The sequence below is a fragment of the Drosophila serrata genome, unplaced genomic scaffold, assembly GCF_035046125.1.
Source record: "Drosophila serrata isolate PLE 108 unplaced genomic scaffold, ASM3504612v1 contig_156, whole genome shotgun sequence".
Lineage (NCBI taxonomy): Eukaryota > Metazoa > Arthropoda > Insecta > Diptera > Drosophilidae > Drosophila > Drosophila serrata.
Genome location: NW_028257054.1, coordinates 767,836 through 795,756, shown reverse-complemented (window position 1 = coordinate 795,756; position 27,921 = coordinate 767,836). Strand labels below are relative to the sequence as shown.

At 42.1% G+C, this 27,921-nt stretch overlaps 5 protein-coding genes, 1 long non-coding RNA gene and 2 other non-coding genes across 10 annotated transcripts in view; 5 read left to right on the top strand and 3 right to left on the bottom strand.

Moving 5' to 3' along the window:
• The first annotated feature begins 163 nt into the window (after window positions 1-163).
• Window positions 164-460, top strand: LOC147644562 (signal recognition particle RNA). The gene has a single exon (XR_015270245.1).
• Window positions 461-647: 187 nt separating this feature from the next.
• TRNAK-UUU (transfer RNA lysine (anticodon UUU)) lies at window positions 648-720 on the top strand. Its single transcript has one exon. It is a non-coding gene; the product is annotated as a tRNA-Lys (tRNA).
• A 13,149-nt stretch (window positions 721-13,869) lies between these two features.
• Window positions 13,870-14,843, top strand: LOC110177218 (uncharacterized). The gene has a single exon (XM_020943836.2). The coding sequence runs from the start codon at window positions 14,061-14,063 to the stop codon at window positions 14,688-14,690; it is 630 nt and encodes a 209-aa protein (XP_020799495.2). The 5' UTR covers window positions 13,870-14,060; the 3' UTR covers window positions 14,691-14,843.
• A 1,155-nt stretch (window positions 14,844-15,998) lies between these two features.
• Window positions 15,999-18,096, top strand: LOC110177182 (fibrinogen-like protein 1). 2 transcript variants are annotated; one of them, XM_020943774.2, is made up of 4 exons: window positions 15,999-16,276; window positions 16,336-17,202; window positions 17,260-17,850; window positions 17,912-18,096. In XM_020943774.2, exons 2-4 carry the CDS (start codon window positions 17,093-17,095, stop codon window positions 18,039-18,041), a joined length of 831 nt encoding a protein of 276 aa, XP_020799433.2. In that variant the 5' UTR covers window positions 15,999-16,276; window positions 16,336-17,092; the 3' UTR covers window positions 18,042-18,096. The 2 variants fall into 2 exon arrangements, with proteins under 2 accessions (XP_020799433.2, XP_020799432.2); XM_020943773.2 differs by having other exon boundaries at window positions 16,028-16,276; window positions 16,332-17,202.
• Window positions 18,097-20,564: 2,468 nt separating this feature from the next.
• LOC147644560 (uncharacterized) overlaps window positions 20,565-27,921 on the top strand; it is a 93,250-nt gene continuing 85,893 nt past the window's right edge. The window contains exon 1 of the long non-coding RNA XR_015270240.1: window positions 20,565-20,968. This is a non-coding gene — a long non-coding RNA (uncharacterized LOC147644560). The remainder of the gene's footprint in view (window positions 20,969-27,921) is intronic.
• On the bottom strand, window positions 21,429-23,205 carry LOC110177226 (uncharacterized). Its single transcript, XM_020943847.2, has one exon. The coding sequence runs from the start codon at window positions 23,203-23,205 to the stop codon at window positions 22,228-22,230; it is 978 nt and encodes a 325-aa protein (XP_020799506.2). The 3' UTR covers window positions 21,429-22,227.
• LOC147644561 (uncharacterized) lies at window positions 21,429-25,379 on the bottom strand. Its single transcript, XM_086826254.1, has one exon. The coding sequence runs from the start codon at window positions 25,377-25,379 to the stop codon at window positions 24,564-24,566; it is 816 nt and encodes a 271-aa protein (XP_086682380.1). The 3' UTR covers window positions 21,429-24,563.
• LOC110177225 (irregular chiasm C-roughest protein) overlaps window positions 21,802-27,921 on the bottom strand; it is a 108,638-nt gene continuing 102,518 nt past the window's right edge. Inside the window, exon 16 of one of the 2 annotated variants that reach the window (XM_086826253.1) lies at window positions 21,802-25,625. In XM_086826253.1, the coding sequence (XP_086682379.1) occupies window positions 25,581-25,625 (45 nt within the window). In that variant the 3' untranslated portion in view covers window positions 21,802-25,580. The remainder of the gene's footprint in view (window positions 25,626-27,921) is intronic. The other variant, XM_020943846.2, reaches the window with a different exon arrangement.

Below are 27,921 nucleotides of genomic sequence, written 5' to 3'. Positions count from 1 at the left end.
ATTTCACTGCATTAAAGCAGTTTAAATCTAAGCAGTACACGGAATACCTATAAGTTGGCAACGCGATTGTCGATAAAGCAGCTCATCCGCCGATAATACAGTGCACGATATCAAATAACAAGCAGCGTTATAAACTATTTGAGTTTTAGCCACTCGAAATTCGACTGGAAGGTTGGCATCTTCTGTAATCGTGCTTCTGCGAGGTCTGATTGTGGGATGGCCTGAGGCTGGGATCTACTGTGTAGCGAACAGCTCATGTTGACGGAACGTCCGCACTAAGCTTGCCATCAATATGGGTGCCATGGAGGAGTCCGCGGCATTCAGGTTGGCTAAGGAGGGATGAACCGGGCCAGGGGTGAAAACCAGCAGCCAAGAGTTCCCGTGGTAGGCAGTAGTGGGATAGCGTACCGGAGTGAACTGCCGTTATCAGCCCAACCAATATGGTTGGACCACAATCTTTTTTTTTATTTTTTTTTTATATTTTATTTGTTACAATATTGCATTTCAAGTTATTTACTTAATTTCTTACCTGTAAACTTATTCTTTTGTATGCAGCCAGAATTAGAACATTAGGAGAGCTTTCTATAGCTTTCTGGCAAGCTTCGGCTTCTAAAGTCTACTGGCACTATGGCCTTCGTTCAGCAAATGCCCGGGTAGCTCAGTCGGTAGAGCATTGGACTTTTAATCCAAGGGTCCAGGGTTCAAGTCCCTGCTCGGGCGATCTATATTTTATTTTTCTTTTTATCTAAACTATTTTTTGGATGTGATATATCGGTTTATAGAGCAGTAAATATGTTTTAGTTCCAACAAGTCGTGCATGGCGACGCTACGAAGCCGAAAAAGAAATCGTACAGCAGCCAGACCAGCATCTAATTGAACCCTCATGAAATTAGCACCTTTTATTTGCCTTTCCATTTACTGCAGACATCGTGGATATACCCAAAATGTGTGTTATTCGGAGTATCTGTATCTACGCCCGTTCCCTGCATTTGTACTTTTTTTATTATATTTTTTGTTTTGTATCTGCTAGTTTGAGAGAGTTAGTGTCGATGTTTGCTTGATTCCAGGGGCCTGTTCATTTTTGAACGTCTTTAAGACACAGTGAAAAATAGAGATTTTATGATTTTATTGGTTTGCAACTAATCCATATATTTCGAAACGAAATTGTCTTAAAAACCACAAGATATTTATAAAAATTTAGTCAGAGAACATATTATTCTCCCCCACATTTCAAAACAATTATTTTATAAAAATTTCAACTGAAACTAATTACCAATAATTGTTAATAAATAAAATTATTTGGAATATATTCTAATATAAATCAGAACTGCAACATTTAAGTCGGGTTCTTAGTATTAATCATTGGAGCTTAACTTTATTTTCAGAAGTGTTGTAATGAAAATGAAGTGTTTCAGGTTTGGCTTCGGCTAATACAGTTTTACACACTTTAATGAAAACCATTTATTATGCGGCTTAGAAAACATCCTAATGGAGTAGGAACTGTTGTACATTTTTCACCGTGTAACTCTTACGTTACGCCTAAGAATTTTTGACATACATTCTCGCCCCTCGTCGTAGGAAATATCGGGTAACTTATATAGTATATATTCACACACCAAGTCGTGGTCGCTGTGGTCGATTTAGCAACGGACCTGGATGCTGGCCGTTTGTTGCCGGCTGCCAAGTGAACTAGAAAACGAATGCGTTTAATTAGCATTCATTACGACGAATCATCAAATTGCCACGATGTTCACGATGCAACAATAAAAACAGGGACGAACGGACCGAGAGGAGAAAACGTTTGGTCTACATGCTAATCTACAAAATAAACGCAAATATTTAGATGATAAACCAAAGTCAAGAGACGTTTTCCAAACTGTTCCATGACGTTGGATGATATGCTACGGAGAGATTCCATCAAGGCTGCTGCGGCGACCATTAGCGACCGCCCTTACCTGTCCGTCCACTCCGCCTCAGGTAGCCATTGCCTAAAAAAAAGTAAAAAGGAAAACGTGGAGAGGAAATATGGGTCATAAATTAAAAAATGGCAAACACGAATGGGACAATAGATTTCCCTCGTTAGAGCCAGGGAACCGTTTGCCTTTCTCATTTCATACTTGGATTTCACATTTTCTTGACTTCTTTATGACAGATCCGGGAACGTACACCAATGGCGAATGTCAGGAAATATTCTTAAATTCTAAAAAGTTGCATCTGTCAAAAAAAGGGGCGGAAATTGTGAAGATACTAAAGCAAAGTTGGTGTATTTTTAAGATATATTGAAAGTATTTAAAGCTAGTTATAGAATTTCGGTTTTAGTTTTATGAAAATCGGAATACTATATAAAATAAATGTGAGAGAAACAGTTGTTAAATTTAGAGGATCAGTAAGTATCTTTCAACAGTAAGTAACTCAACTATGATCAGTAAGTATCTATGACCAGTAAGTAACTACGATCAGTAAGTAACTCTGAACAGTAAGTATCTATGATTAGTAAGTAACTCTGAAAAGTTAGTATCTATGATCAGTAAGTAACAATGAGCAGTAAGTATGTATGATCAGTTACTAACTTTGAACACTAATAAACAATTTCTTGCAACTTTTGTAGAACAACACTTTTCCGAGACTTGGCCGGCAGAAGTCACTTCGTTTCCGGGGTGTTAGAACCAGTTGGGAATCATAAGTCCATATGTGCGAGATTTGTTTTGGAACAAATTTAAGAGCAAGCTAACGAAACTATGGAGTTATTCATCTATTCAATTTTACTAGTATATAAGTCGGAGTATGTCGAATCGGTGGACTACATATATACATATATGTAGCTGCCATAGGAACAATCGGACGATTTACAAAACTATGATCAGTAAGTAACTCTGAAGAGAAAGTATTTATGACCAGTAAAAAACTATGATCAGTAAGTAACTCTGAACAGTAAGTATCTATGACCAGTAAGTATCTATGATCAGTAAGTATCTATGACCAGTAAGTATCTATCACCAGTAAGTATCTATGACTAGTAAGTATCTACGACCAGTAAGTATCTATGACCAGTAAGAATGTATGTATGTATGATCACTTACTTAATTTGAACACTAATAAACAATGACTTGCAACTTTTCGAACACAACACATGTCTGAGACCTGGCTGGTAGAAGCCACTTCGTTCCGGGGATGTTAGAACTAGTTAGGAATTATAAGCACAAACGTGAGAGATTAGTTTTGGAACAAATTTAAGCTATTTCAATTAAACAATGGAGTTCTTCTTCTATATAATTTCACTAGTATATAAATTGAAGCATGGCAAATCTATAGATATATATATATATATAGTGTATATATGCATATATATATTTGCAATAGGATAGATAGGGATATTTAAAGAATGAAAATTATACCCTTTCCAGTTTTCAACAGATTTTCATTAAATTTGATATATAACCATTACATGGTAATCTAGAATTTTGTGTAAAATACCCAGTATATTATAATTTGTAAATTTGAAATATAATACCCATTCAAATAACCCATTTTATCCATTTCCATTGCGAATCGAACCAAATGAAATTGCATTTTCCGCTAATATACATATTTGGCCAACACCAATTCCCATCCATTCCAAAGGCAGCTAATTGAAATGTTTTGGCCCGCATCGACTTTCATAACCGAGTTGCCTGATGACTCCGGTTAATGGTTGTCCTCTTCGATGGCCAACTGTGTAATTATCAGTGCAACAAATTTGAATTTAACGAGCGCATCAACACCAGACTCCGCCCACGGAGCCACTCACCCAGCCTCATTCCCTCCCTCTAGAATGGGGTCCTTGTGGACCTCTCGAGGACCTCGAGCTCCCCAGAGCGAGGATTTTCCCTGGCGAAGCGACGGTCTGATTAATGAGGCTTTAAATATCCCACTTTGATTTCATTCTGAAAACACGCGGAGCGTTCTCGTTGCCGCTCCTTCAACAAAGAAGTTTCATTGACTCTCAGCTCGGCGGACCAGGGGGAGATATGCTGGAAGGATATATACGTATATATATGTATATATATATATATATATAAGGAGAGCCACGCTGGCCTCGTAAATTCGCCAGCGAGCAAAGGTCCTCCCACACACACACACACACTTTCAGGCACTCGCATTGAGAACAAGAACGGCTGGAAACAGAGTCCACAAATGTCTACAAATGAGCTCGATTCGCACAAAACTCTCCTAAACACAACCACACACAGTGCTGAGTGGTGTGCCCTGGAAAATAAAGAAACAGGAGTTGGTACACTTGGCGAACATAGTCCCCGAACAGACCTAATATCCTTTTTGACTTTTAATTTGAAAAGGAACATTGAAAAAATAAACATATCAAAAACATATCAAAAGTATTATATTATACAATTATTATCAGTTGAAATAAGTACGTTGGTAAGAAATATGGATCGTTGTTAAAGGACTGTAGATGGATTCTTATTTATTTTTTAATAAATTCATTTATTCAATTTAAATAGCGTCTTACACATAAGAAACTAAATACTTTTCTATCTGTTTTGAGGTTTTAATTCATAAAGATTTCTATATTATAATCTTTACTTTTTAGTATATTGAAAGATTTGTGTCTTTGTTCTATGCTTTTTCGCCATCAACAAATTAACATTAATAACTAATTAACATATTTTATGTGCTTAAAAATTAGGTCACTTAAATATGAATGTGCTGATAATTGTAATCAATTTGATTAAACAATCCGAATGGTAATATGCGTCTATAGTAATATAATTTTATATTTATGTTTATTAATATGTTTACATTTTTGTGATCGTTTATATTTTTTTACTTTTACCCACTGTCACACAAAATAGTTCATTATTTAAGCATGGGTTAATACTAATATTATTTCATCTCTGGTTAAGAAAGAAACCTTTTCTATATTATGTATTTTCCTTATTTTATTCAAATTGCTTTAATGCAAAGACAGCCTTATATTTAAAAGAAATGTTTAAATTTATTGACTATTAATTAACTGATTAAAAACAATAAAATATAATCAATATTAAAATTATGTTAGATACTAAAATATAAAGTAATAATAGTTTAGGTATAAAACCTATTATATTCTATAAATCAATTCCATAGTTCTCTGCAGACAAACCAATCGTACCAAACGTTGTAGACCGAGGCATTTCTCTGGTTTATAGACTCGCACACACAAATTTCTTCGAGTGTGCCCGCGTGTCTCTCTTCCAGAGCTCGATTCTCTTCGCGACTCTCGATTCTCTCCACACAGAACCCTCACTTCCCTCGAGCTCCTAGCTGCTTGGGCCACACACAACCCAGATCCAGATCCATATCCAGATCCCAGCCGGGGCAGAGAGGCCCAAGGGAGCGGTAGCGGGGTGTCCGACGAAGAAGGGAGGGCAGAGCGGCGGCGGGCATCATGGCTGTTATCAACTTTGGCAGAAAGCGCCGCTCACCGCTTACGGCCTCAGCGTAGAGCGTTCAGCGGCTTGGTGGGTCGACGTTGAACGCCGACTGAGGCAGCGACAGCGACTGCGACTGCGACGGGTCCGACGAACGCTGGCTGAGCTCACTTCAGTTTCAGTTTGAAATTTGATGCCGAACGCGGCGGAACGTTGGGCGTTCTCCTTGTGCAGAAAAAAAGGCGGCCATCGCCCGTTGCTGCTGACGTCGCAGCAGCAGCAGAGCGGCCATTATCCTGCAGGAGGCTGCGACCTGATCCTGATATGGCTGCAGAGGACGAGCCTGGGAACCAGGCAGAAAACAAATACAACAAAAAAATAAAGCAAGAAAAAACAACCAGAAAACTGGAAACTCTGTGAAAAAGTGTTAACTTAACTAGGGGGAAATACATATATTCCCCAATTAATTCACACCAACAATCTGAGCGTAATATAAACCAATAAAATGGATTTCCAGCTGCATTTGCCTAACGATACTTTCCAAACAGGTATGTTTTAAGTCTTTCCAAAATTTATGCAAATCTAAATTTCTTAAACAAAAAAAGTCACCAGATAGCACTACGCATGTGCATTGAGGGGGGGTTGCCAGTGGGTGTTGAAAGGGGGTGACATTGGGGAGGGGAATTGAAGGCAGCGCCATAGTCAATTGCCATTTCCAAAGCCTGCGCCTGTCCTCATTTTGACTCGTCGTTGTCGCTGTTGCCTCTGTGTGAGTGTACCCGTTTTCCGAGAGCTCGTCCTTGTTCGTGTGTATGTGTGTGTGTGAGCGCCCGGAAATGTGCTCCTTTCATCCACTTTTCATTTGCGCAGAACACACACACACACACAGCTTGGCTCTCACCCCCGGCACTTCTAAAAGTCGGGCGCAAAAAAAAAAAAAGGAAAAAGGAAAAGCCAAACCGAATTTCAACCTCGTTGTCGCGCTATCAGCGGCAGCAGCAGGAGCAGCAGCAACCACCCCCAGGCACCCCTACCCTTCCCCCTGTGAATTGCTCCATCTCCTTACCCTCCCCCTTAAGCCTGCTCCTGCTCCTCCGCCTCCTCCTCCTCTTGGTGAAAAGCACTTGTCCCGCCATTTAGTGCATGGGGTTAAGTAGTATACCGAAATATTAGTGGCAATGTTCAAGGAGCGGCGACAGCTGCCCAATTGAAGGAGGCTGGCACAAGTGGTGGCCCAAGACGATGATTATCGGGCCCAGATACGCCAAGTGGCAAAGTGTTAAGCCCCCGGCTAAGAGAGAGGGAATGATGGGGATGATGATGATGGGATGGTGGTACCCAACCCCAAGTTTGATTGCAGCGGCTGCATTTAATGGCTGTGCGTACATAGAGAGATCTGCACATAAATACACTGAGAAATTACAAAAAATGATGATCCAAAATCAGTTTAAAGTCTAAATGATATATTTATGATGAGACTTTAATGTCAAGTTTATAATCCTAAAGATACTATCCCAAAATCACTTCTGAAACTTTAATGAAAAATATGCCTACAACAATAAGTTTGGTATAAATGATATCAATATTTCTTAATTTTTCTTGGTGTATATATAATATATATTATATATATATATGTACTCATTGCAGTCTGTGTCTGTGTTGGGCTTGGGGATGCGCGTAAAGTGCGTGTCATCCGATTTCTGGCCTGGATGCGCAGCAATATGGCGCTGCTTTCGCTTCGGGGAACCCCCTCTGTTGAAATGACAGAGAAAGCGACTGCACTAAAAGTCAAATAGTTTCAAAGGCTGCTCTCCGTTTTACTTTTTATTGTATTGTATTTTATTTTTGCCTAACCAATTGTTTTTCTGTTCATTTAGTATGCAAATGGTTCGAACTAAAACCGGCAAACTGACTAATAACCAAATGAGCAGGTGACGGCAAAGGCAAACCAAACTGGCTGGGTCACAGGCTCTATAGTTAAAAAACAAAGTAAATAAGAGTTTATGGCTATTTTATGCATTTGCTGACGTTGGTTATTGAAACCACGGTCGGCCGACGGCAACGGCATCATTTTTTCCTAAACTCTTGACAAATTCGGAGAGCTGTTCGTCTCCGGGTTTTTTTGGGCGATATCTTTATGAATCTTTATGAAGGTGCTGCTGCTGCTGGGCCAACAAGTTCGTTTGCTTTTTGTTGGTTGTGCTTTGACCTGAATATGAGTCATAAATTTGGCCTGGCCTGTTGTATAATTATTCGGTTTGTCCACATGGCCCACAAAATGCATGCAATGTTGGTCCGAATTCCTCGGGGCAATTAGGCCCTTTTACAAGGGAGCTTAGTAGACTGGGCAGGTCTGGAAGAGCGGGTGTGTTTGCGGAGTGGAGTGTCAGTGATTAGATATGAATTTTGAAAAAGTTTGCATTGGGAGTGTTGTGAAGCTCATAAATATGAATGAGCGGAGGAAAGTGTTAAGCACTCGCAGATTTAAATCTGCACCCAGTGACGGCAGTTCTGTGTCAATGGGTCAGGGAATAATAGAGGTTAAAGAGGAGATATGCAAGCATTTAGAGATACTAACTATATGCTAGAGAAACAGTTTAAAAATTATGATTGTTATTAACAAATTCAGCCATAAAATGGTAATCAAAATTAAAGCTACTAAGAATAAACTTTAACTTTATTCCAACTTCTTCTAAATCAACAACACTTAACAAATATGTCTTGATTTTTCAGACCCCAAATCGGCTAAAGAAATTTCATTGACCTTGCCACATGCTGCATTTTCCTTGAAACATTATTTCCCTTATCGTTCCGCTGATATTAAACATACCCTTAGAACACCATCCCCAATCTTTCCGACCAACCCCATGAGTTTGCAGAAACAAACAGAACTGAGCTGGGAACTGTTACCACCTAATTTGGGGTAACTGCAGTCTGACATATTTATTGGAATTTCATGCTAATTTTTAAACAATCACCCAGTTGGAATGCAGCTGGCCTGGGACCTTGCACTTTATAAAAGTGCACAGAAAGAAAATTATTGATAGTTTCAATTAACAAACACTTTATAAAGACCTTTAATCAATATCCATTATGTATTTAAGTTAGATTTCGATGTGATTTTAGTACTCATTTTATTACTAATGTGTTTTATGAGTACCCGTTTCGATTTTGGTTTATTTTGGACTTCAAAAACCCGAAAGATAAATTAAGATACTAAAATGAAATAAAATGGAAAAGGCCAGGGTAAGGGAAGCATCAAATATGCGAAAAGGAAGGCGCGTATTTTTATGAAACAACAAACGGACACCGACAATATCGGGAGAGAAATAAAACGGAGATGGAGACCGGTATATGCGATGGATATGATGGGATACGGATACAGATACAGATACCGAAACCCATACAGATTCAGATACAAATGTACAGATACAAAATGCCGCAAGCCCCGGCAGGTTGAAAATAAACACAACAAAAATCGCGAACCGCGAACCATTTTCGGAATTTCTTTCGTACCTCTTTCTCTGCCCATTTCTACCTGCCCGCCCTGCCCCTCCCTGAGAATCGGTGAAGAAGGTGAAGTAGCTATAATAATATTATTCAGTAAACCGAAACAACCTTGGCCTCTGAAGCTTCGCAGCAACGCGGCAACGCAGCAACGCACCAAACGCAGCGCTTGAAGCAAACAACAAAACATGGCTGAGCACCCGGCACTCGGCACAGTGGGACAAAACACATTGATTGAACAGTGAACAGTATGACATTTGGCACTGACCAAGGTAAATGATCCCTGGGTTCCCCCCCGCACCGCTCCTCGCCCAGCAGAGCGACTTTGATTTATGTGCGAAGTCGTCTTCATGAGCTAAGGGCAACATTGCACAAATTTTAGCCAGTCATTGCCCCTTTGTGCGGCTGTATCTGTTGCTGGGATGCCCGATGGTTTATGGGTCTGGTCAGGGAATAGGTTAGCGGATGCCAAGGGGGAAGTACACTCAGCCAAATAGTTGCAAATCACATGCATGAAAGTATATTTTCACTGAATAAATTCAGGGAGTATTTTTTGAATTTCTTGCATTTCCTAAGAGAGCGCATTTAAATTTTAAATGTATCATTCGATAATCGATTTGAAAATCAACAGAACAAATCCTTTACTTGACCCTAAAGTTGGTGTAATTTATACTTTTGGTATAAACAAATCTATTATTTTTAGAGAAAGTAAAAATTATACTTGTATAAAGTTCAAAGAGTATCTACAATTAAACACTTTCAACGCAACTCAAATCTTGCATAAAAAATAGTCATAAAGTTCTTTACAAATTTCAACTATTTTCTTGTATTCTATGGCATTTTTTCTCACTGTGCACTGGTAGATGGGAAGCTAAGCATTCTCGGCCCGCCTTTTGTTCGCCACTTCCGGAGGGGATTGCTCTGGTGGGGACTTCTCCAAGGTGAGCCTTCCTTCTGTCATTCCATTCGAAGGTGTACACTCTATCGGACACACGGCTAAGAACAAACTGATTGAGTGATTCTGGTGGCTTACTTAACTGAGTTAATAGGTTAAGTTAAAGATAATTAATGGGGGACGTAAGCCTGCGGCTCGATTGAAAATCATTTTCCTGTGGCTATCAGCAAACGCAAAAATAGCACAAGAATTTCTAAAGACTGCCGAAATGATATCTGACTGGTCGTACATCATACTTATCAATATAGATAATGACCGAGATATCGTGGGGAATACTTTGTGAATTAATTAATCAATGTACCTTGAACACAATGGGTAGACAATTAAATAAATTTGCTGAATTAAAAAAGACGATAGACATCATTAATGTTCATGTGTATATAAAGTAATGATTAACCTGAAATTAAGTTTTCGATAAGAAATTCGATGAAGGCATAAAAGAAAACCATTTCAATAATAATCGCATATGAATGACAAAAGTCTTTAAAATCGTTTAGAAGAGATAGACCTTTTATGATATAAACTCAAAGATTCTTTTTATGGTAAATCAACTTTCTATTAATGGGCAGAAATAAGAACTTTTGAATCAAGAATATGAATAGAGAATATGTGAAACATTAACCTTCTGTGGCACTCCCAAGATTTTCAACTTTTAAGCTTTGTATCTTAAAAGTTACGGATGCGTGACACACATTTCTAAAGATAGATCTTTATAGTACCTTCACTATGACCATCATTAGTGCCTCGGCATGACTGTACACACAATGCGTTCAGATTGTAAGTTTCGTTAACGAAATCCTTCACATAAATTAGCATTAGATCTATCATTTCCCTAATATATTTAATGCCGGCAAATATTTGCACTGAATTAGCATTAGCCAGCTTCGGAAGGCCATTGCGTATATTTATTTGCTGACGATTTCGCGTTAGGTGTTAACTTCTGACCACGTGAAATCAATTAGCATTACTTGGAGTGGCCTGTGTTGGAGTGATGTAATATATTTTCGCGAATTTCGATTTGGCAAGACGGCGTTAATTTGGCCAAATTATTGGTGTATATAGAGCACTTTGGCCGTGAATGATCGCAGGAATATAAAAGCGATTTTGAACCAGCTGCCTTTTGCCTGCCTCGTCCTGGTCCAAGTCCTGGTCCTGGTCCTTCACCCTAACTCTCCCTTCTTAGTGTCTCTCTCTCAGTCTCTCTTTTGCAACTTCCTCCCCTTCGAGGTCCTTGTGGATTGTGTGTACACATTTGGAGAGCTCCTGCTTTCTCTCACTCTTTCTCTCTCTCTTTCGCTCTCACTCTCCAGCAGGGTAAAATCCGGAGCAGCCATGTTGAGGCTGCAAAATAAAAAGGACAACAGGGCTGCAGACAAAGAGGCACCGCAGGGAGGCAGAGCGAGAGGGAGTGTGAGCTAGACGGGGTGAGAGAGAAAGAGCGTTAGAGGGTGTGCAAAGTCAAACGATTTGTCCTCTTTCCTTTGTTTACGCAAGATTTGTTGCCATTACGCTCCTAATCCAAGGGATTTCCAGGATAACCCGCCTAGCCCCGAAAAGGTTTTTGACTTTGCCAGCTTACCACTGTCCCACCAGGCCTTTGCCGTTTAGTGCTAATGAATACTGCTAGAAAGTCATTAATTAATTGAAATTTCATTACAGGACACTGGACACCTAACTGCAACGCACCGACTGGCAGCATCGCCTTGGGCCTTGAGCCTTGAGCCATTACTCAGCAGCCTTAACGGGGGCTTAGTGCTGAATCATCGCCGCCATCGTTAACCAAAGTGGAGCAGGGCCAAAAGGAGGCTTTGGGTGGCGCCTAACGAGGGGCGACAGCGATCCAGCGACAGGTCGGAGAGCTTAGCGTATCGACTCACTGATTGATTTCAGTGCAAACAGAAGACCCCGTAAATGTGATCTATCATTCATTAAATGTGTTCCTTGTCTATCCAGTTCCGAGGCCTCGCACCTCATTTATCGACGCGAAGAAAGTGGCCATAATCCGCCGGCAATCAATTAGATACAAGCGCCCTAAGCACTCCCAAAGACATCGCAGTGGTATCTTATCTTATCGCCGCTTCTTCTGATAAGGCAGGGCATTACTTTCCGTTCTCCGCTCTAAGTTTTTTTTTTGGGGCTACTGCCTAATCTCGTAGCAGTCGGTGAGGTCTTGGCTTCAGTTGTTTTTCCGCGGCGCAAGCGAAGACACCACCGGAGCAGGAGCCTCCGGTGAAAAGGTTTCCGTGACAGGAAAATGGAAACGGGAACGGACCTGGAAACAGACCCGGGAAGCCGGGAAATGCCTCAATTTAATTGGCAGACCAAGGCGAGCTTTGTAATCACATTTATGGGTCATTTCATAGTTTCCAAAAGGAAACAGGGAAACGCTCCTCTGGTCGCCATCGCATCACGTGTGGCACGATAAATATAAAATGGCTGAGGCGCATGTAATTGCCGCGTTGCCTAAATTACCCATACACACACACACTCACACACATTGTATATGTTTATTAATGTTTTCACTTTTTTTTTTGCAGCCGTGATTGCTCACCTGCCTCACCTGACTTCATTATCCCGCAACGGCTGCCCTGCGCCAGTTTGCTCCACGTCTACCCTGTAGATCCGAATTTGTTTTATACTAGTTTTAAGGACAAATTCGGTTCTAGAGAGGTTTGTGTGGTTCAATATCCAACGTAAAAAAACAAATTTGCAATTAAAACAAAACCCAGTGAAAGTGAATGTATTTTAAGTGATTAAAAGTAGCAACGGAATAGTGTTAAATATTGTAAAAATGCCTATCATATCCATGCTAGACAACAAAAATAGTCTCAATGACTCACTACCAAAAAATATTGTTGCCAAGTTATAGATTGCTTGCCATAAAATAAAATCCTTGATAGTGAAAAGCCTTCTTGACATAAATTTATTCATATTCAATTTAGAGATAAGAGCATTTCCATTTTCAATGACTGTGATTCAGAGATGAACGAACTAAGGAAACCTTTGTTACATTTAAATCAACATAAATTAGATTGCAAGTTGTCACGCATATTGACACCAAAAACACAATTGTACAGACTATTCTAGGAACTTTATCTATATGTTACTGGAAAATGATTATTTAAAAAAAGGTACATTTTACTTGATCATGTTAAAGGTTTATCATGTCAGCTTTATGGTATAAATTTAGTCTATATATGTATAATATATCTACCTGTGAGAAAGTATTGCAGGGAAATTAATATGATGCATTAGATTATTATTATTTTGTTTCCAGGTGGATGTGATTTTAGAACTTCAAAATTATGTTAAATAAAACACGGAATAATTTGTATCACCAACAGTTTGTCCAGGGAGAAAAAGGCCCCACCATCTCTAAATTGAATAAAGCGCCACATTTCAAAATTTACTCGCCACCGGACATGGGACACTTTGTTGTTATTGCTGAATTCTTTCTGTTCCATTTGTATTCCTACCGACTTCAATTTATTCGATGTGTTGCATGAAATTTACATTCTCCGAATTTTGCATACAAATTGCCATTACAATTTCGCAAAGGGGCGGGCGTGTTCTCGGTGCCTTTCTTCGAGTGGGGTAAATGTGTGTGCACCGTAACAAGGCATTTGGGTCAAGTCGAATGTGCGGATCCGATTTCTGCTTGTGTTCGGTGTCAGTGGAATTGGCAAAGTTTGCAGTTTTTGCAAAAATGTCCATGCACTTTGCCCAATTTGCATAGGACGCCACTTGAACCACCACATCCGTCGTCCATTACGTCCGGATGGATACCTATTTGATACCCGCTGAAATTCCATCTACGCAAAGCAGTCCTTAAAACTTTTGGTTTAAACTACCATTTTGCACAATACATCGAAATTAATTGTATGTCCTTTAATGCAGTTTAAGAACTCTGTTTCATATCATAGTGTCTTAACGCAGAGTCCTTTGAAAACTAAGTGACTTGAGGCAGAGTATTCGCAGAACCCAAGATAGTTTTGTAAATTCATCAAAACTAAACTTGATCCCTTTATATATCTCTCCTAGTTCTTATTTTAAAATACAGGCTTTTGCCTTTGCTTGGACTCTCAAAAGTCACCCATTAAAGTTCATTTCAGTTTCACAATTTTAAAATTTCAGAAGGTTTTCACATCTCGTGGGGCAACTGTAGCTGGATAGGATCTCGGAGATTGAAGATGGCTCGTCTCTCAGCTTTGAGCATGGCAGTGCTGATCCACTCGGTGCTGGGCATCTCGTACTATCATTACTTCCGCCAGGCATCCGCCTCAGCATCACTTTTGGGCGCCTGGCTCTTCTCCGCCTGTGTCGTGGCCCTGCTCCAAGCCATTAAGATCTCTCCTAATGCAACTCCTCCTCCCAATACGAATGGCCAGCGTTTCAGGGGCGGAGGCAGAGACCTGCAGCCCAGTCCCAACTCCAGCTCCAGTTCCTGGAGTGCCCTGCTTGTGGAGACAGTCATATGTTGCCTGGTCCTTGATCTCACCTTGACCCAGTTGTGGAACCGCGTAGAGTCACTCTGCCAATGTGCCATCATTGGTGTCCTCCAAGGCTTGGCCGTGGAGGAGGCGACCTTTCTGGCCTGCGAGTACTGGACTTTGGCCCTGACCACCGGGCTCATCGGAGGAAGCCTGCTCTGGCTGACCCTACAGGCAACGTCGTTTCCAAGGAATGTGCACTGCAGTCTGATCAACTGGCGTTGCTCCTTGACCCGCTGGTGGTCATCACTGTTCTTATACCCTGCTCCCCATGCTCATCCGCATCTACATCAGAATCCTCAGCCCATTGCCCGGAGCAGTGTCGCCTGAGAAGCTGAATCTTGCTCCAGCTCCTACCGCAGTGCCCATCCCTATTTCCGATCCGCAATCAATACCAAAAATTATAGATATAATAATATTCAGTTAGAGATCAAGCCAATAAATTAAAGTTAATTAATAAATTATTAAATTGCACCTTGTTAAGTATTATTGTACGCCTATAAATGGATCTATAACAAAAGCTGTCTGTATGTATTGACACTTTTGGCTATATTTGAGGCCGGGATAAAGTTAATTCGGAACGCCTATTTTCCGCTTATTAATTGAAATGACACTCAGTGCGTAAACAATTTTTTTTTAATATTTTTCTTGACAAATATATACAGGTGTATGAAGTATACGGCATCTCGCGTGGCTCCTTAAAAAAGGTCGTGTACACCTAAACTAATCCAATATATAACAAGAAAAAAAAACGAATTTTGGCAAACAGAAATGTATATATCCTAGCAGCTTGCAATTTATAATGGTATTGAATCGGGAATATATATTTATATGATATTTTGTTTGACAAATCAAAATTTAAAACCCATAACTACGCCAAAAAAGCATTAATTTGAATTCGGAAACCGCTCCTATGTTAGTTTTTATCAGGTTAATAAATCTACATACTGAAAGTAACATTTTAAAATATTCAAAATTTTATCAATTTTTGAACATTTTAACGATGTAACCCCTTATAAAAATTAAAAAAAATTGAAAAAATTTGTTTTCCTTCGGAGGTGGCTAGATCGACTCGTCTTTTGATGCTGATCAAGAATATATATGATTTATAAGGTCGGAAATGACTTTTTCGTATGGTTATAAGCTTCTGACTGAAATTGTAAATAATAAGGAATACCTAGAAGTTAAAGGACAACTGTCGAAAGGTACTCATGTTATGATTATTTTTAATTAAAATTTGTAGTAAAAAAAAACTGAATTGCATTTAATAATGTTTTATTTTTTTATAAATTTTTAAAACTTTGATTTGAGGAAGTCAAACTAACACAAAAAATATTTTAATTTCAATATCTTAAAAGAATGCCCCTTATGCAAAAAGGGATAGTATCGAAGGTCCTTTGGTGGAAACAAGGACAACTGTCGGAGCCAGGGCTGAATTTTATGGCGCGCTTTTTAAACTATGCAGTCTTCTTATTATATATAACTTTTAATATCTACTTTATTTCTTACCATTTAAAAAAATCTTATCTTATATCTATAACTACTGGTATTCATGATAATAAGCTTATTAATTTTTAAATTATTTCCCTCTAGTGGTGAGCATAGCTCACGGTAAACAATCGATTGTCCTCAAATAACAATCGAGTATAATCGGCACAAGCACGCGATTTTTGCCACCACTATTTTTATGTAAACAAAGAAAAGAAACGCCGAGTCAATTTTATTTCTAAAACAATTAAAACGACGTTAATGTACTTAATGTACATCCTTCTCTGTGAATTTTCTGGAAGTTCCTTTGGTGAAGTCCTTGTGCGGCGTGTGCCAGCAGGAGGAGGAACTCTGGGATGCCATATATGACGTCGTAGAGGTGCTCCAAGTGGAGCTGCTCCTACCTAGAAAGATGTGGCGATATTAAAGTGAGTTATTCTGCACGCTTAATTGACATTTAAAACTTAGTTTCTTAATTGCCAGGTAGACGCCAACGACTCACGTCAAAGGTTCTTGTACCAGGAGTGCCCCAACGTGCTGATTAGCGATGCCAAGTTTAGCAGGAAGTGCTCAAAGAAAGAGATGAGGGCTTGGGTCGATACTCAGAAGCACCCGACGGAAATGGAGACCACTGAGGTTGCAGAGTGGACATCAGACATGTATGCCCGCAGTGCGACAAGTGCCTGCGATCCGCCTCCAGCCTGGCCTCACATCTAAAAAGCGGTCCCTCGTCTGCGAGATATGTCCGACGACATTCCGGACCAAAAGATCCCTATTTGCTCATCAGGGGCGACACCAGCAGGTCTTAGAGTACATGTGCCTACACTGCGAATGTGGCTTTTTGGAGGAGATCGATCTACGACGACATATAGCCGCCTGGCATATGAACGACTGGCCCCACACTTGCACCGTTTGCCAAAGCAGCTTCTTTCGAGTGCGTCCGGAGATGTGCTCAACTTAGCTTTCTGTGGAGCCACAAACGGAATCACACTGGAGATCGCCTGCACCGCTGCCTAGTGTGCGAGAAAACCTTTAGCAGGGAGGGGCATGTCCGAAAACAAGAGATGCGTCACGGAGCCGGCAAATGATAAGGTGCAGACTTCGATTTTGGCCAGTGCACTGGCTCAGTCAAGGCAGGGTCAAGGTAAGAGCTATCAGTAAGCTTATTATTAGCTCTGTGGGCTTCTCGCAATCCCCAGGTAATTCTTAGAGCTCACAAACGTTTGAGTCTCCCAAGCAAAAAGATGATCTCAAGGCGAGTGTTGATTGGGATCATCTTAGTGGTCTTTTTAGCACAGGGCAGCATCGCGTCACACCGTAGTCCGCGTGGAGTGCACGTCAAACTACCTGGCAGGTATGTAATTTAATCATTATAATAATCTAAAAATTAAAACTACATATTTTTCAATAGCAACTCAGTAGCGCTAACCAGCGCAGTGCGAAGTGTAAAAGAAAAGATTGAGCAACAGAATGAGATCCTGAGTCGTCTGGCCAATGCTACTGAGCAGCTTTCGGTTGCCTCGAACACCTTCCTGCGCAATTGTGCGCTGACCGACAAGCACGGATACACCCGCATCCAACTGGAGGAGGCCAGTAAGCCGTTCGACGTATTCTGCGAGCAGGCGCAGGACGAGGGCGGCTGGACTCTGGTGCTGCAGCGATTCAATGGCACTCGGCGCACTGCCCAGGAGTTTCGCACTGGGTACAACAGCATCGTGGATGGAGAGTACTTCCTGGGCACGGATAAGCTCTATGCACTGACTCATTCGCGGGACCACGAGCTGCTCTTCGTGATGGAGTTCATGGACCGGACGACGCGTACCCACCAGGCGCAGCGGTTCATCCTGCAGAGCCCCACAGCTCACCTCACTTGGGTCGAAGAACAAGAAACCGCCCGGTATAGCTGGGCACAGTGGGAGCAGGAGATTGCACGGCTGCCGGCAGGGAAATCATGGGAGTCGTACGAAAGCTGTCCAGGCCGTCTCTGCGGACCAGAGCGTTTGTAAGTGAACGTTTTCCATATTCTATATATAGTGTATACATTTAAATTAATTTGTTTCCAGCATTGTCTTTTTGCTGAAGTGGAACTTTGCTCAGCTGAACCACAGCCCCTTGATTGGTCGTCCGAATATCCGCCTCTTCAAGTTGCTTCTACGTCCCTCAAACAGCTACTGGACTGTTCAAAATTCTTAAGATGTTTTATCTAAATCTGATTTAATAAACAAGCAAACGCCGGGTCAATATACAATATACCTTTCTTACTGAAGTCTTCGCATCCCTAAGATCCGTTTAATTACAGTATAAAATATACAATTTATTTGGGGCTTAAATATATATATAACCGAATTTGATAAAAATGAATAAGCTATACATATATTATACCCTTGCAGGGTATTATAATTTCAATCAGAAGTTTGCAACGCAGTGAAGGAGGCACCTCCGACTATATTAGGATCAACAGCCGAGTCGATCTAGCCATGTCCGTCTGTCCGTTTCTACGCAAACTAGTCCCTCAGTTTTGATGCTATCTAAATGAAACTTGGTAGTTAGCCTTCTATATACTCTCACTCGTTTATATGTCAGAACGGGCCGGATCGGAGAACTATAGCTGCATAGGAATGATCGGAAAACTTTTACAAAAAAAATTTTAATTTTTTCAGTTTTCAATAGAATTGGATCAAATTTGAGATATAGCCATTTTACAATACTCTTCAATTTTGCATAAAATTTTATGAAAATCGGACTACTATATCATATAGCTCCCATAGGAACGATCGAGAAATTAATACAATTAAATTTATAACTTTTTCAGTTTTCAACAAATTTTCATCTTTTTTTTCATTTTGACTTAATTTATTATTGTAAATTACTGTAGTGTAGCAACTTATACAATAGTGAGCGGTAGAGTTCATTGGATTATTACAAAAGTGTAAGAAGTGAAGAAGTAACAAGTGGCAGGGAGTTTAGTTAGTGTTTAATAAATTTTCCTTCTTGGTAGGTCCGAGGGATGAATCCTTTTAAGTCTGCGCCTTGCCCGCAATTCATTATTCATTAGTATTCAAAATTAGTAACTGATCATACATACTTACTGGTCATAGATACTTACTGCTCATAGATACTTACTGGTCATAGTTAATTACTGGTCATAGTTATATACGGATATTAGCTACCTACTGATCGTACTTACTTAATGTTTATTGATACTTACCGGTCAGAGTTAATTAATGTTCATTGATACTTACTGATCAGAGTTACTTACTGCTCATAGTTACTTATTGATTATAATTTAATTAAATAGCTCGCTGCTCCTCTCTGCCTCTCCCCCTCTCACTCTATGTTAATCGCTCTATGTTAATCTCTAGAGGCAACTGCTCTCTCCCACGCACTCACACTCACTTTCTCTGCTCTTCACTGCTCTGCTCGGGGACTATAAATAGAGGTGCTGAGGTCGCTCGCGCCTCAGTCTGTCCTAGGGGTACCTAGTGTTAACATCTCAAGTGATAGTGATAGTGATCCCCCTTCGATCCCAAAAATATGACGTGGCCAATACATCTGGATGACTAGGAAGAAACTCACTTTGGATGAAGTCGCCATTCTTGACCAATGTAAACAATGACGAAAGAGAATAGCCACGTGTCCTTTGCGGCGGTAAGTCTTAACCATGACATTTATATTATGTATGAAGAAGCTGTAGGTGGGATTAGGCCTAGTTCTAGACTTTATATTCCAATTTATTTCCTTATTGCCATGGTCCCCTTTACATACTTTGAAACTGACTAATTTTTATACCCTTGCAGGGTATTATAATTTCAGTCAGAAGTTTGCAACGCAGTGAAGGAGGCACCTCCGACTATATAAAGTATATATATTCTTGATCAGGACCAAAAGCCGAGTCGATCTAGCCATGTCCGTCTGTCCGTCTGTCCGTTTCTACGCAAACTAGTCTCTAAGTTTTGAAGCTATCTGAATGAAACTTTGCAGTTAGTCTTCTATATACTCTCACTCGTATATATGTCGGAACGGGCCGGATCGGACGACTATATATTATAGCTGCCATAGAAATGATCGGAAAATTTTTACAAAAAAAAATTATAACATTTTTAGTTTTCAACAGAATTTAATCAAATTTGAGATAAAGTCATTTAATATTATTCTACAATTTTGTGTAAAATTTGATGAAAATCGGACGACTATATCATATAGCTCCCATAGGAACGATCGAGAAATTAATTCAATTAAAAAGTATAACATTTTCAGTTTTCAACAAATTTTCATCAAATTTGAAGTATAACCATTTTATATCAATCTTAAATTTTGTGTAAAATTTTATGAAAATCGGACTACTATATTATATAGGTGCCATACAAACGATCGTTAGATGTGGAGAAAAATTCACATCTGTGACTGTAAAACTGCAAATATAATATGTAAAGGTGAATGAAATGAAAGCAGGTATTACTTCATTGTTTTTTTTAACACAAACATATATATTTTATATTGTATGGATTCCTATTCATAGAAGTTCTATCTGCAAGGGTATATAAACTTCGGCGTGCCGAAGTTAGCTTCCTTTCTTGTTTTTATTTGGTTCCCTTTTTCCATTAAATCGTTTGGGTGCGTGAAAAGGCTATAAGTGTTAACAGGCGAGCCCCCAAAAATTTTGGATCGTATGTGGGTCGTAGATGTGGATGGTGGATGCAACGGAATTGCATAGGCATCGCTTTGCTGATCCGCCTCTCCCGCTCTCATTCAATCCAGGAAAGCCCATCAATTAAGTCGTGCGAAGTGTGTGGTTAGGCTGTAAATTTTTAACTGCGGTAAATCGAATAAAAACAAGCCGGAAAAGTTCGTGGCGGCACCGATCTAAGCGTAGTCACGGATTCTAGTTAGTGAATCCTCGGAAAATCTAATATCGGGTGACCGGGAAACGCATTTTTTTTGGCCAAAAAGAGATACCATATGCAAGTGAAAAAGTGTCAGTGAGTGCAAGTTAAAGTGGTGTTAATTTATATTTAATATGTGTGCATACATGGTCTCTGGCCCGTGTCTTTTTCTTCGGTCCGAATTTCAGGTTTAGGGAAAACAAACAAATCGTTGAAGTGTGCACGCAGCCAAATCACGTGAGTTTTATTCATTTTATCTTTTTCTTCTTTCCTGTCTTCGTCAAGTTCTTTTTCAATTGCCCCGTTAGGATTTGAGCTTGAAAAATGAAATGTAAACAAAAGCTCTCTCACGGGAAGTAGATCCCTGAACACGATCCACATTTGTGGATTGAAAAGATTAGGCGGTGTTTGTCTTGACTAGGCTTTGATTTTAACTGAAAAATGGATGTTGTTTGCAAAACCTTTTTATTATTTATTTGCCAAGAATTTGTTGTATCATTTTACTCCTTTCTGATTTTCGTTATTGCTGCAATTATTTATATATATATTGCCTATGTGAAATGAGGGATTTTATGTCCCCAATATATTTAGTATTATTATATTATTATTATTAAAATCTCTTCTATACGCACTTACCATATGTCGTCCGATTGTTGAATAATTATTTAGGAATAATGCTACCAAGACTTTAAAGTTGTTTTTGCTTTTTCAAATCTTTTATTGCATGCAGGTAAGAGTTAGTAAGGTTTCTTCTTGTAATTGGTTTACATTTACTTTGATTTTGCAATTATCCTACAAGTTACAACAAATGACGCAGTTATATGCTTTAAATATATATATTTATATATATCCGTATAATGTATAGATGTATATCGGGATTGTTTGGTATATATATTCATTGATGAAATTAAACAGTAATTGAAGAGACAAACTTGTACTCGTTAATAACTTGCACTAGGTTGGGAGCACGATCTGCCGTTTGATTTTCATTTTCATATCTATCCCTTAGTGCGCTGGGGGCTTCTTCGATCCTATTTGTACAGTAATTTATGCGTACACATTTATGTAAATATGGTTAGTCATCTTTAATTTGATTTTCATGCATTTTCGATTAATGTACTTGACTTAATTTAATTTATTTACGGGTAATTACGAAATAAGTTTAGTTCTGCGGGTGCTTATCCTCGTATGGCTCAATTCTCTTTGGGTTCGCTGCGGGTCGTATCTGTATCTTCCGTTATGGCGGCGGGATAGCTGCACTCTCCTCACTCTCATCTACATCGGATTCGGGATCGGTTTTGGGGGTCTGCCTGCTTGGGGGAGTCGGAGATTCGAAGGTAGGGGTCGGGGTCACTAGGGTCACTTAGTCTACAAAAGCGTCGCCTCTGGGTAAACGGAAATATACATAGTACGTGAGAATCGATTTAATATCTAGGTGGGTCAAACTGGTCAACGGGTGAGAAACAGGTGCGTAACTGGGTGCCCACGGATCCTGTCTACAGCGCTGATCCCTGCTCCGTCCATCGGTGATACTTACGCGCTTGGACGCCCAGGTCGTCGAGCAGCAGTTCGCTGGAGGACTTGGATCGCTTCGGGAAGATCAGGGCTTTCCTTAGCGGCGTCACATGGGCAATGGCCACCTGGGATCGGGACTGTGGCTTGGGCGGTGGCCTTGGTGCCCGTTTCTGCTTGTGCGATGGCTTCCTCATCTGTTGCACAAAGGACTTGCTGACGGTGGAGCCCCGGTTGAAGTCGGCCGCCTCGTTGAGCGTGGCCTCTCCGGGGTACTTTTGCAGCTTATGGTCCTGCGACTTGAGTCGCTCGAAGAGATTCGTTAGGGTGCGGGATCGGGGTGGAGACGGGGCAGGATATTTGTTTAGATTAAGCTGCGGAGTGCTGTGCTTGGGCGTTCGCCCTGCTGCATTTTTGGTGGGCGTGGTGCAGGCCGTCTGCGCCCTACTGGCAAACACCTCGTCGTCCAGCTCGCTGAGGCTCACCAGCATATGCTCGTCCTCGAAGATGTCATCGGTGGTGGTCTGCGTCTGCGTGTGGCTCCGCTCTGCTGCCTTCTCCTCTTCGTGCTCGTCGTCGTAGCGGGCGAAGATCTCATCAAAGGCTGCATTTACAATGAAAGACTCGTCCTGCAGCTCCGCATCCTCGTCCTCTACGCTGCCATGCCGCCTGAGGGTACCGAATAGGTTCTTCCGGTAATCCTCAAAGGTGGACTGCTGCAATTGTTCCCTGCTCCCTGGAGCTGGTCCCAATCTCAAAGGTTGCGGTTGCCAGAAGCTGGAGGCCAGAGTCTGGGTACTGCAGCTATTGGTCAAAACCCCCTCGTGCAAGGATTGCTGCTGTGGCTGCGACTGTGTTCGTGAGCGTGCTTGTTGCTGTTGCTGTTGCTGTTGCCGTTGCTGCAGCTGCTTCTGCTGCTGCAACCGCTGGCGGTGCAGTTGCTGCCCCAACCGCTGGCGCATCTCCTGCGAGCGGCGCTTCAGCTGGCTGTACTTGCTCTGCGTGGTGTTGGTGGTGGTGGGGGTGGTTGTGCCGCCGCCGGTCTCATACTTACTTAGCTCCCGGTCCGGACTGCGTTCCTCCTCCGCCAGTCGCCGCTGCAGGGCCAATGTCTCGAAAGTGTGCACCACACTGCCCACATGCGTGCTGATCTCGGGGATGCCAAGGTCGCCACTGAAAAGATCCGCGTTTCGCTTGGTCAGCGTGTTGGGGGCATGCCCATGGCCGGGGGCATGGCAGTGGCGTAGGGGCGGCACCGGGCAGCGGTTCAACTGGGAATCTGGGGGATATTGCTCGAGAAACTCGGATGCCTCCTGCTGCCAGAGCAGGTTGCCCAGCTCGTCGTGGCCACTGCTTCGGGCCTGGGAACTCGACTGGAGGTGTAAGCGTTGGTGTGGTTTGTGGTGTGTCGATGTTGTTTGTAGTTGTTGTGTGGTTTGAGTTGTTGGCAGATATTTCAAGCAATTCGTTAATGAAATAAGTAAACAAAATCAGATTAGCCGAGTTTGGGGCAAGAACGCGATCTGCTTTCGAGTGCTGAAGTTGGTGGTTGGTGAGCTTTAAGGGGCGTGGGGTTTGGGGGTTTAATTCGAGGGTCAGAGGTTAGAAGGGCCGGGGTCAGAGGTCTTTGGACAGGGGTTGGTGGGCCTGGCTTAGGTCTACAATACATATTAACTAGTTCTATTAGCTTATCATTTCTATGTACACAATAAACAATAAGCTGTTGGCCATGTTCAATGGCTCTCCATTCGCCACACATTTCGACATTTTCTACGAACTAAATTAGTTTATAGACTAGGTAAATAATCAATTCATTTAGGGGCTATCATTCGAGCCAACAACAAGCTTCCCAACACAACAGATTGTAGTCGATACACTTAACTCGTCCCCGGCAAGCCGGTCTTATGTTGCAGCTGTTAAAAAAATGCCAGGAATTGTCTTCCGGCAGCCGCAAATCAAATTTGCATTTCAATTAGGAATGCATCCTGCAGCACTGAATTCAGCTTCGAGAGTCTCTCAATCAAATGAAAACTTTCAACCATTTGGCGAACACAACTGTGTGTGGGGTGGTTTGGTTGTGCAAAATGTGTGTGTGTGTTTTGGCTAGCATTTAAAGGGTGTCCCAAAAAATTCCACAGAATGTGCTACTCTTTGATTTGTGGAAATATTCCAATGACATGAAGAGAATATATCTTACGCATGCCTTACACAAATAATTTTCTTACAGAATTAAACCAAATTATTTAAACAATTTTTTGGGACAGCCCAATCCTTCACCACCCTTGGCTAGCGGTTAGTGTGATTTAGGGTGCAAGTGCGTCTAATAATAGTTATTATCGAATGGTAGGCTATCACTGGAGCTGGAGTAGTGCTGCTGTTGCTGCTGCTGCGGTGGCAGTGGCAGCACCTGGTTGCCACAACCGTTGCGCTTTGCTGACTTGCTGCTGCTGCTGCACTTCTGTTGTTGCTGCTGCTGCTGTTGCTTGTGCATGGCCTTGAAGTCGTCCTGCGACTTGCTGTTGCTGCTGCTGCTGCCCTTCGAGCCGTGCTTGCCGTTCTTGTGCCCCTTGCCGTGCTTGGTATGCTTCAGGCTGTGGTGCTGCTGGTGATGGTGCTGCTGCTGCTGTTGCTGCTGCACGTGTGGGTGACTGTAGCGATCGCCACCGTGCTGCGGATGATAGTGATGCTCGATTTGGGCAATGTTGCTACTGCTGTGATAGTGCTGTTGCTGCTGTTGTTGCTGCGGGAGCTGCTGCTGGTGGCTGCTATTGTCGCTGGCCGTGCCGCTGCTGCCGTAGCTGTAGATCTGCGATTTAGACTGACTGCGCAGCGGTTGCTGCTGCTGGTGTTGCTGCTGCATGGTGGCAACACTGTAGTGGTCCAGGCTGTCAAAGGTCTGCAGATAGTGGGGATTGATCTGGGTGCAGTAGTCACCGCCAGAGCCAGAGCCGTTGGCCTGTTTGCGGTCCAGTGTGTTGCGTGTGTTGTAGCTCAGGTGTTGGTAGTGCGACTCCGTGCCGCCTCCCTGTTGCTGTTGCTGCAGCTTGGAACCGTTCTTAAGGGGCAGCGGTGGCGGCTGGGGTTGCGGCGACTTTCTGTGTCCACTCGACTTGAAGCTGTTGTTTCCGCTGTGCATGGCGAGACTGTTGTTGCTGTTGCTATTACTGTTGCTGTCTGACTTGGTCTTGATGGCTACGAACGCGTTGGGCAATGGCAGCGGCGGCAGCAACGGCGGCGTACCGGTGGGCGTGGCTATTGTGGTCGACGGGGAGCTGCAAGTGGTCGCCGCTACTGTCGCTGCGGTGCTGGCCACGCCCAGTTCCCGTTCCCGCTCGCGCTACGCGATGTGATGACCACCGAATGTGCGAAGGACCGGCACGCTCTGGTTTTGTGGTGTATTCAGGATTGTTGTTGTTGTTGTTGTGATGGTGCGGTTGTTGAGTTGTTGAGGTATTGGTATGGTGTTGTTTGGTGTAGGTTTTGGTGTGGAGTTCACATTACAATTGTGGTGGGCGTGTGGCGGTTAAATGCGCATTGGTTGTTATCGGAAAATGAAATGTCAGAGCGTAAAAAGAGACGAAAAGGAAAAGAGTAGACACTTATCATATAAGTTGTGTATGATATAAGTATATAAATATTTGCTTAAGAAGAGTATACGTAGGTGTTGCTTGTGTGAGTGTGGGCGTGTTAGTGTGTGTGTGTGTGTGTTTTGGATTATTTCTGGGGCATTGGGAGGTGCGTCCATTGACGTGTGTTATACTGTGTTTACTGCTCGCTATATCTGCGAACGGTTCTGTTCTTATATACATATGTACATATAACTAATCACAACTCGCGAAAAAGGTGCCTGCGGGCTACAAGGTGCACGGCAGAGAGGTGGAAGGGGTGTAAAAGAAAATTCAGGCAGTCGAAGTTAGCTTTACTTGCACTACGTTAGTATTTACACAGATGGGTTGCTTAGTAGCTTAGTGGCTAGTCCCGTGAGCTTCAAGACAATAATTTGGCAAAACGTTCCACTTACTCTACGGATATCAGCGCGTGCTTTTCGGGAAAACTCGTTGGGAATTTCATGCATGGATGCAGGCGAGGTGGGCGGGCGGGAAAGTGCGGGGAAGGACTAATTGGAGAGCAAAACTTATTAAATTTAACTCGAGTTAAGCGGGGCTCCACCCACACAGATGCACACACATACGTAGCTAATTAACCAGGCTAATTTGTAGAAAAAAGGCTAGCGCCAAGTTTACATAAAGTTGGCCGGAACGAAGTTGTCGCCTTTAAGGACTTTCCGTGACTTCGGTTTGAGGCTTACTCGGCGGGTATAATTTTTACATTAAATTAAAAAAGTTCCCCCTCACACCAGCCCAGCAAGCAGTCGTAAGCGCTCTTTTTCCATCCTGGCAGCTTCCTTCTTTCTGAGAAGCACTGTAAATGCACTTTATGCATAGTCAATAACGCACTCACACACACTAGCACACACACAGAGGAAACAGCCGCAGCGGTCGGGGGTAGGGGGTCGGGTTAAAGAAAACTTTCAGTCTCTCACTCAATGCACTCTCAAAGACACTACAGGGTGCACTTGTCGAGCAACTTGGCTCCGCGGAAAAGTTGACAAGCATTGACATAATTTTACGCGCAATGACAACTTGAAGGAGCCGCAGGATGTGTCTGAGCAACGGTCCTCGAGTGCACAAGTAAGTGCTGCAACCTCACAGGCAGCCTGCCATTTCAATAGGTCGTGCATTTTCTGCATCATTTAGTTACATTTCGCCAATTGATGGAAATTTAATAGACTCGCCACATAATTGTGGCTAATGATGGATGGTCGCGGATCGAAGACCATCTGCTGCCCGGACGGGGGCGGATAGTCCGCGAAAGAAATCCGGGAAGAGGACCAGCGGCAACATCATCAACAGCAGCTCGGAAATGGGAAAATGGGAAGGGGAAGGGCTGCGCTCGCCGGAAGTTCAACTCAGTGCCACAAAAATTTGAAAACTTTGTAAACCAAACTTTGAACTCGGCACTTTTACTGCTGGCGCGAAACGAAACGAAAAACATCAGGCGACGATCCGCAGGACCTTTTGGATAAAATCCTATCCTCCGAGTCCCCATCCGCTATCCCCTCTGCTCCCCATCGCATCTCTTGCCGTGGATGTCAACTGCACAAAGTTTTCCACACGGCAAATGGTAACTGAACTTGCTCGAAACTTGTGCGCGACCGGGGACGGGGACAGGCACTGGAGTTGAACTGGAATCCACTCTGCATACAACAACAAAAGGCGTTCATCAATTGTCCAGCGGATGTTGAGTTCAGCCGGAGCGGGACGGGGTCGCAGATGGAGACGGAGACGGAATGGAGATAGGAGTGGTGAGCAGCGGTGACAGTGACAGCGACAGCGACAACGACAACGACAGTTGCAGCCAGGCTTCCGCCAAGCTCGGCTACATCCGCCGTCCAAATCACCGAGTTCCTCCCATCTAACCTCCAAGGGCACTAATCTTTTACTCCCAAAACTCCCAATGCACAAAGAAGTAAGATATGGTAATGTCAAGTCAATATTTTCGAAAATATTACTCGTCCCTAGGGTTCTCGAAAAACTAGATTATAAATACACACACGCAAGCAAAAATTTAACTTAGGCTTCATGAATATTAAACAAAATCTAACTATGAACCGAAAG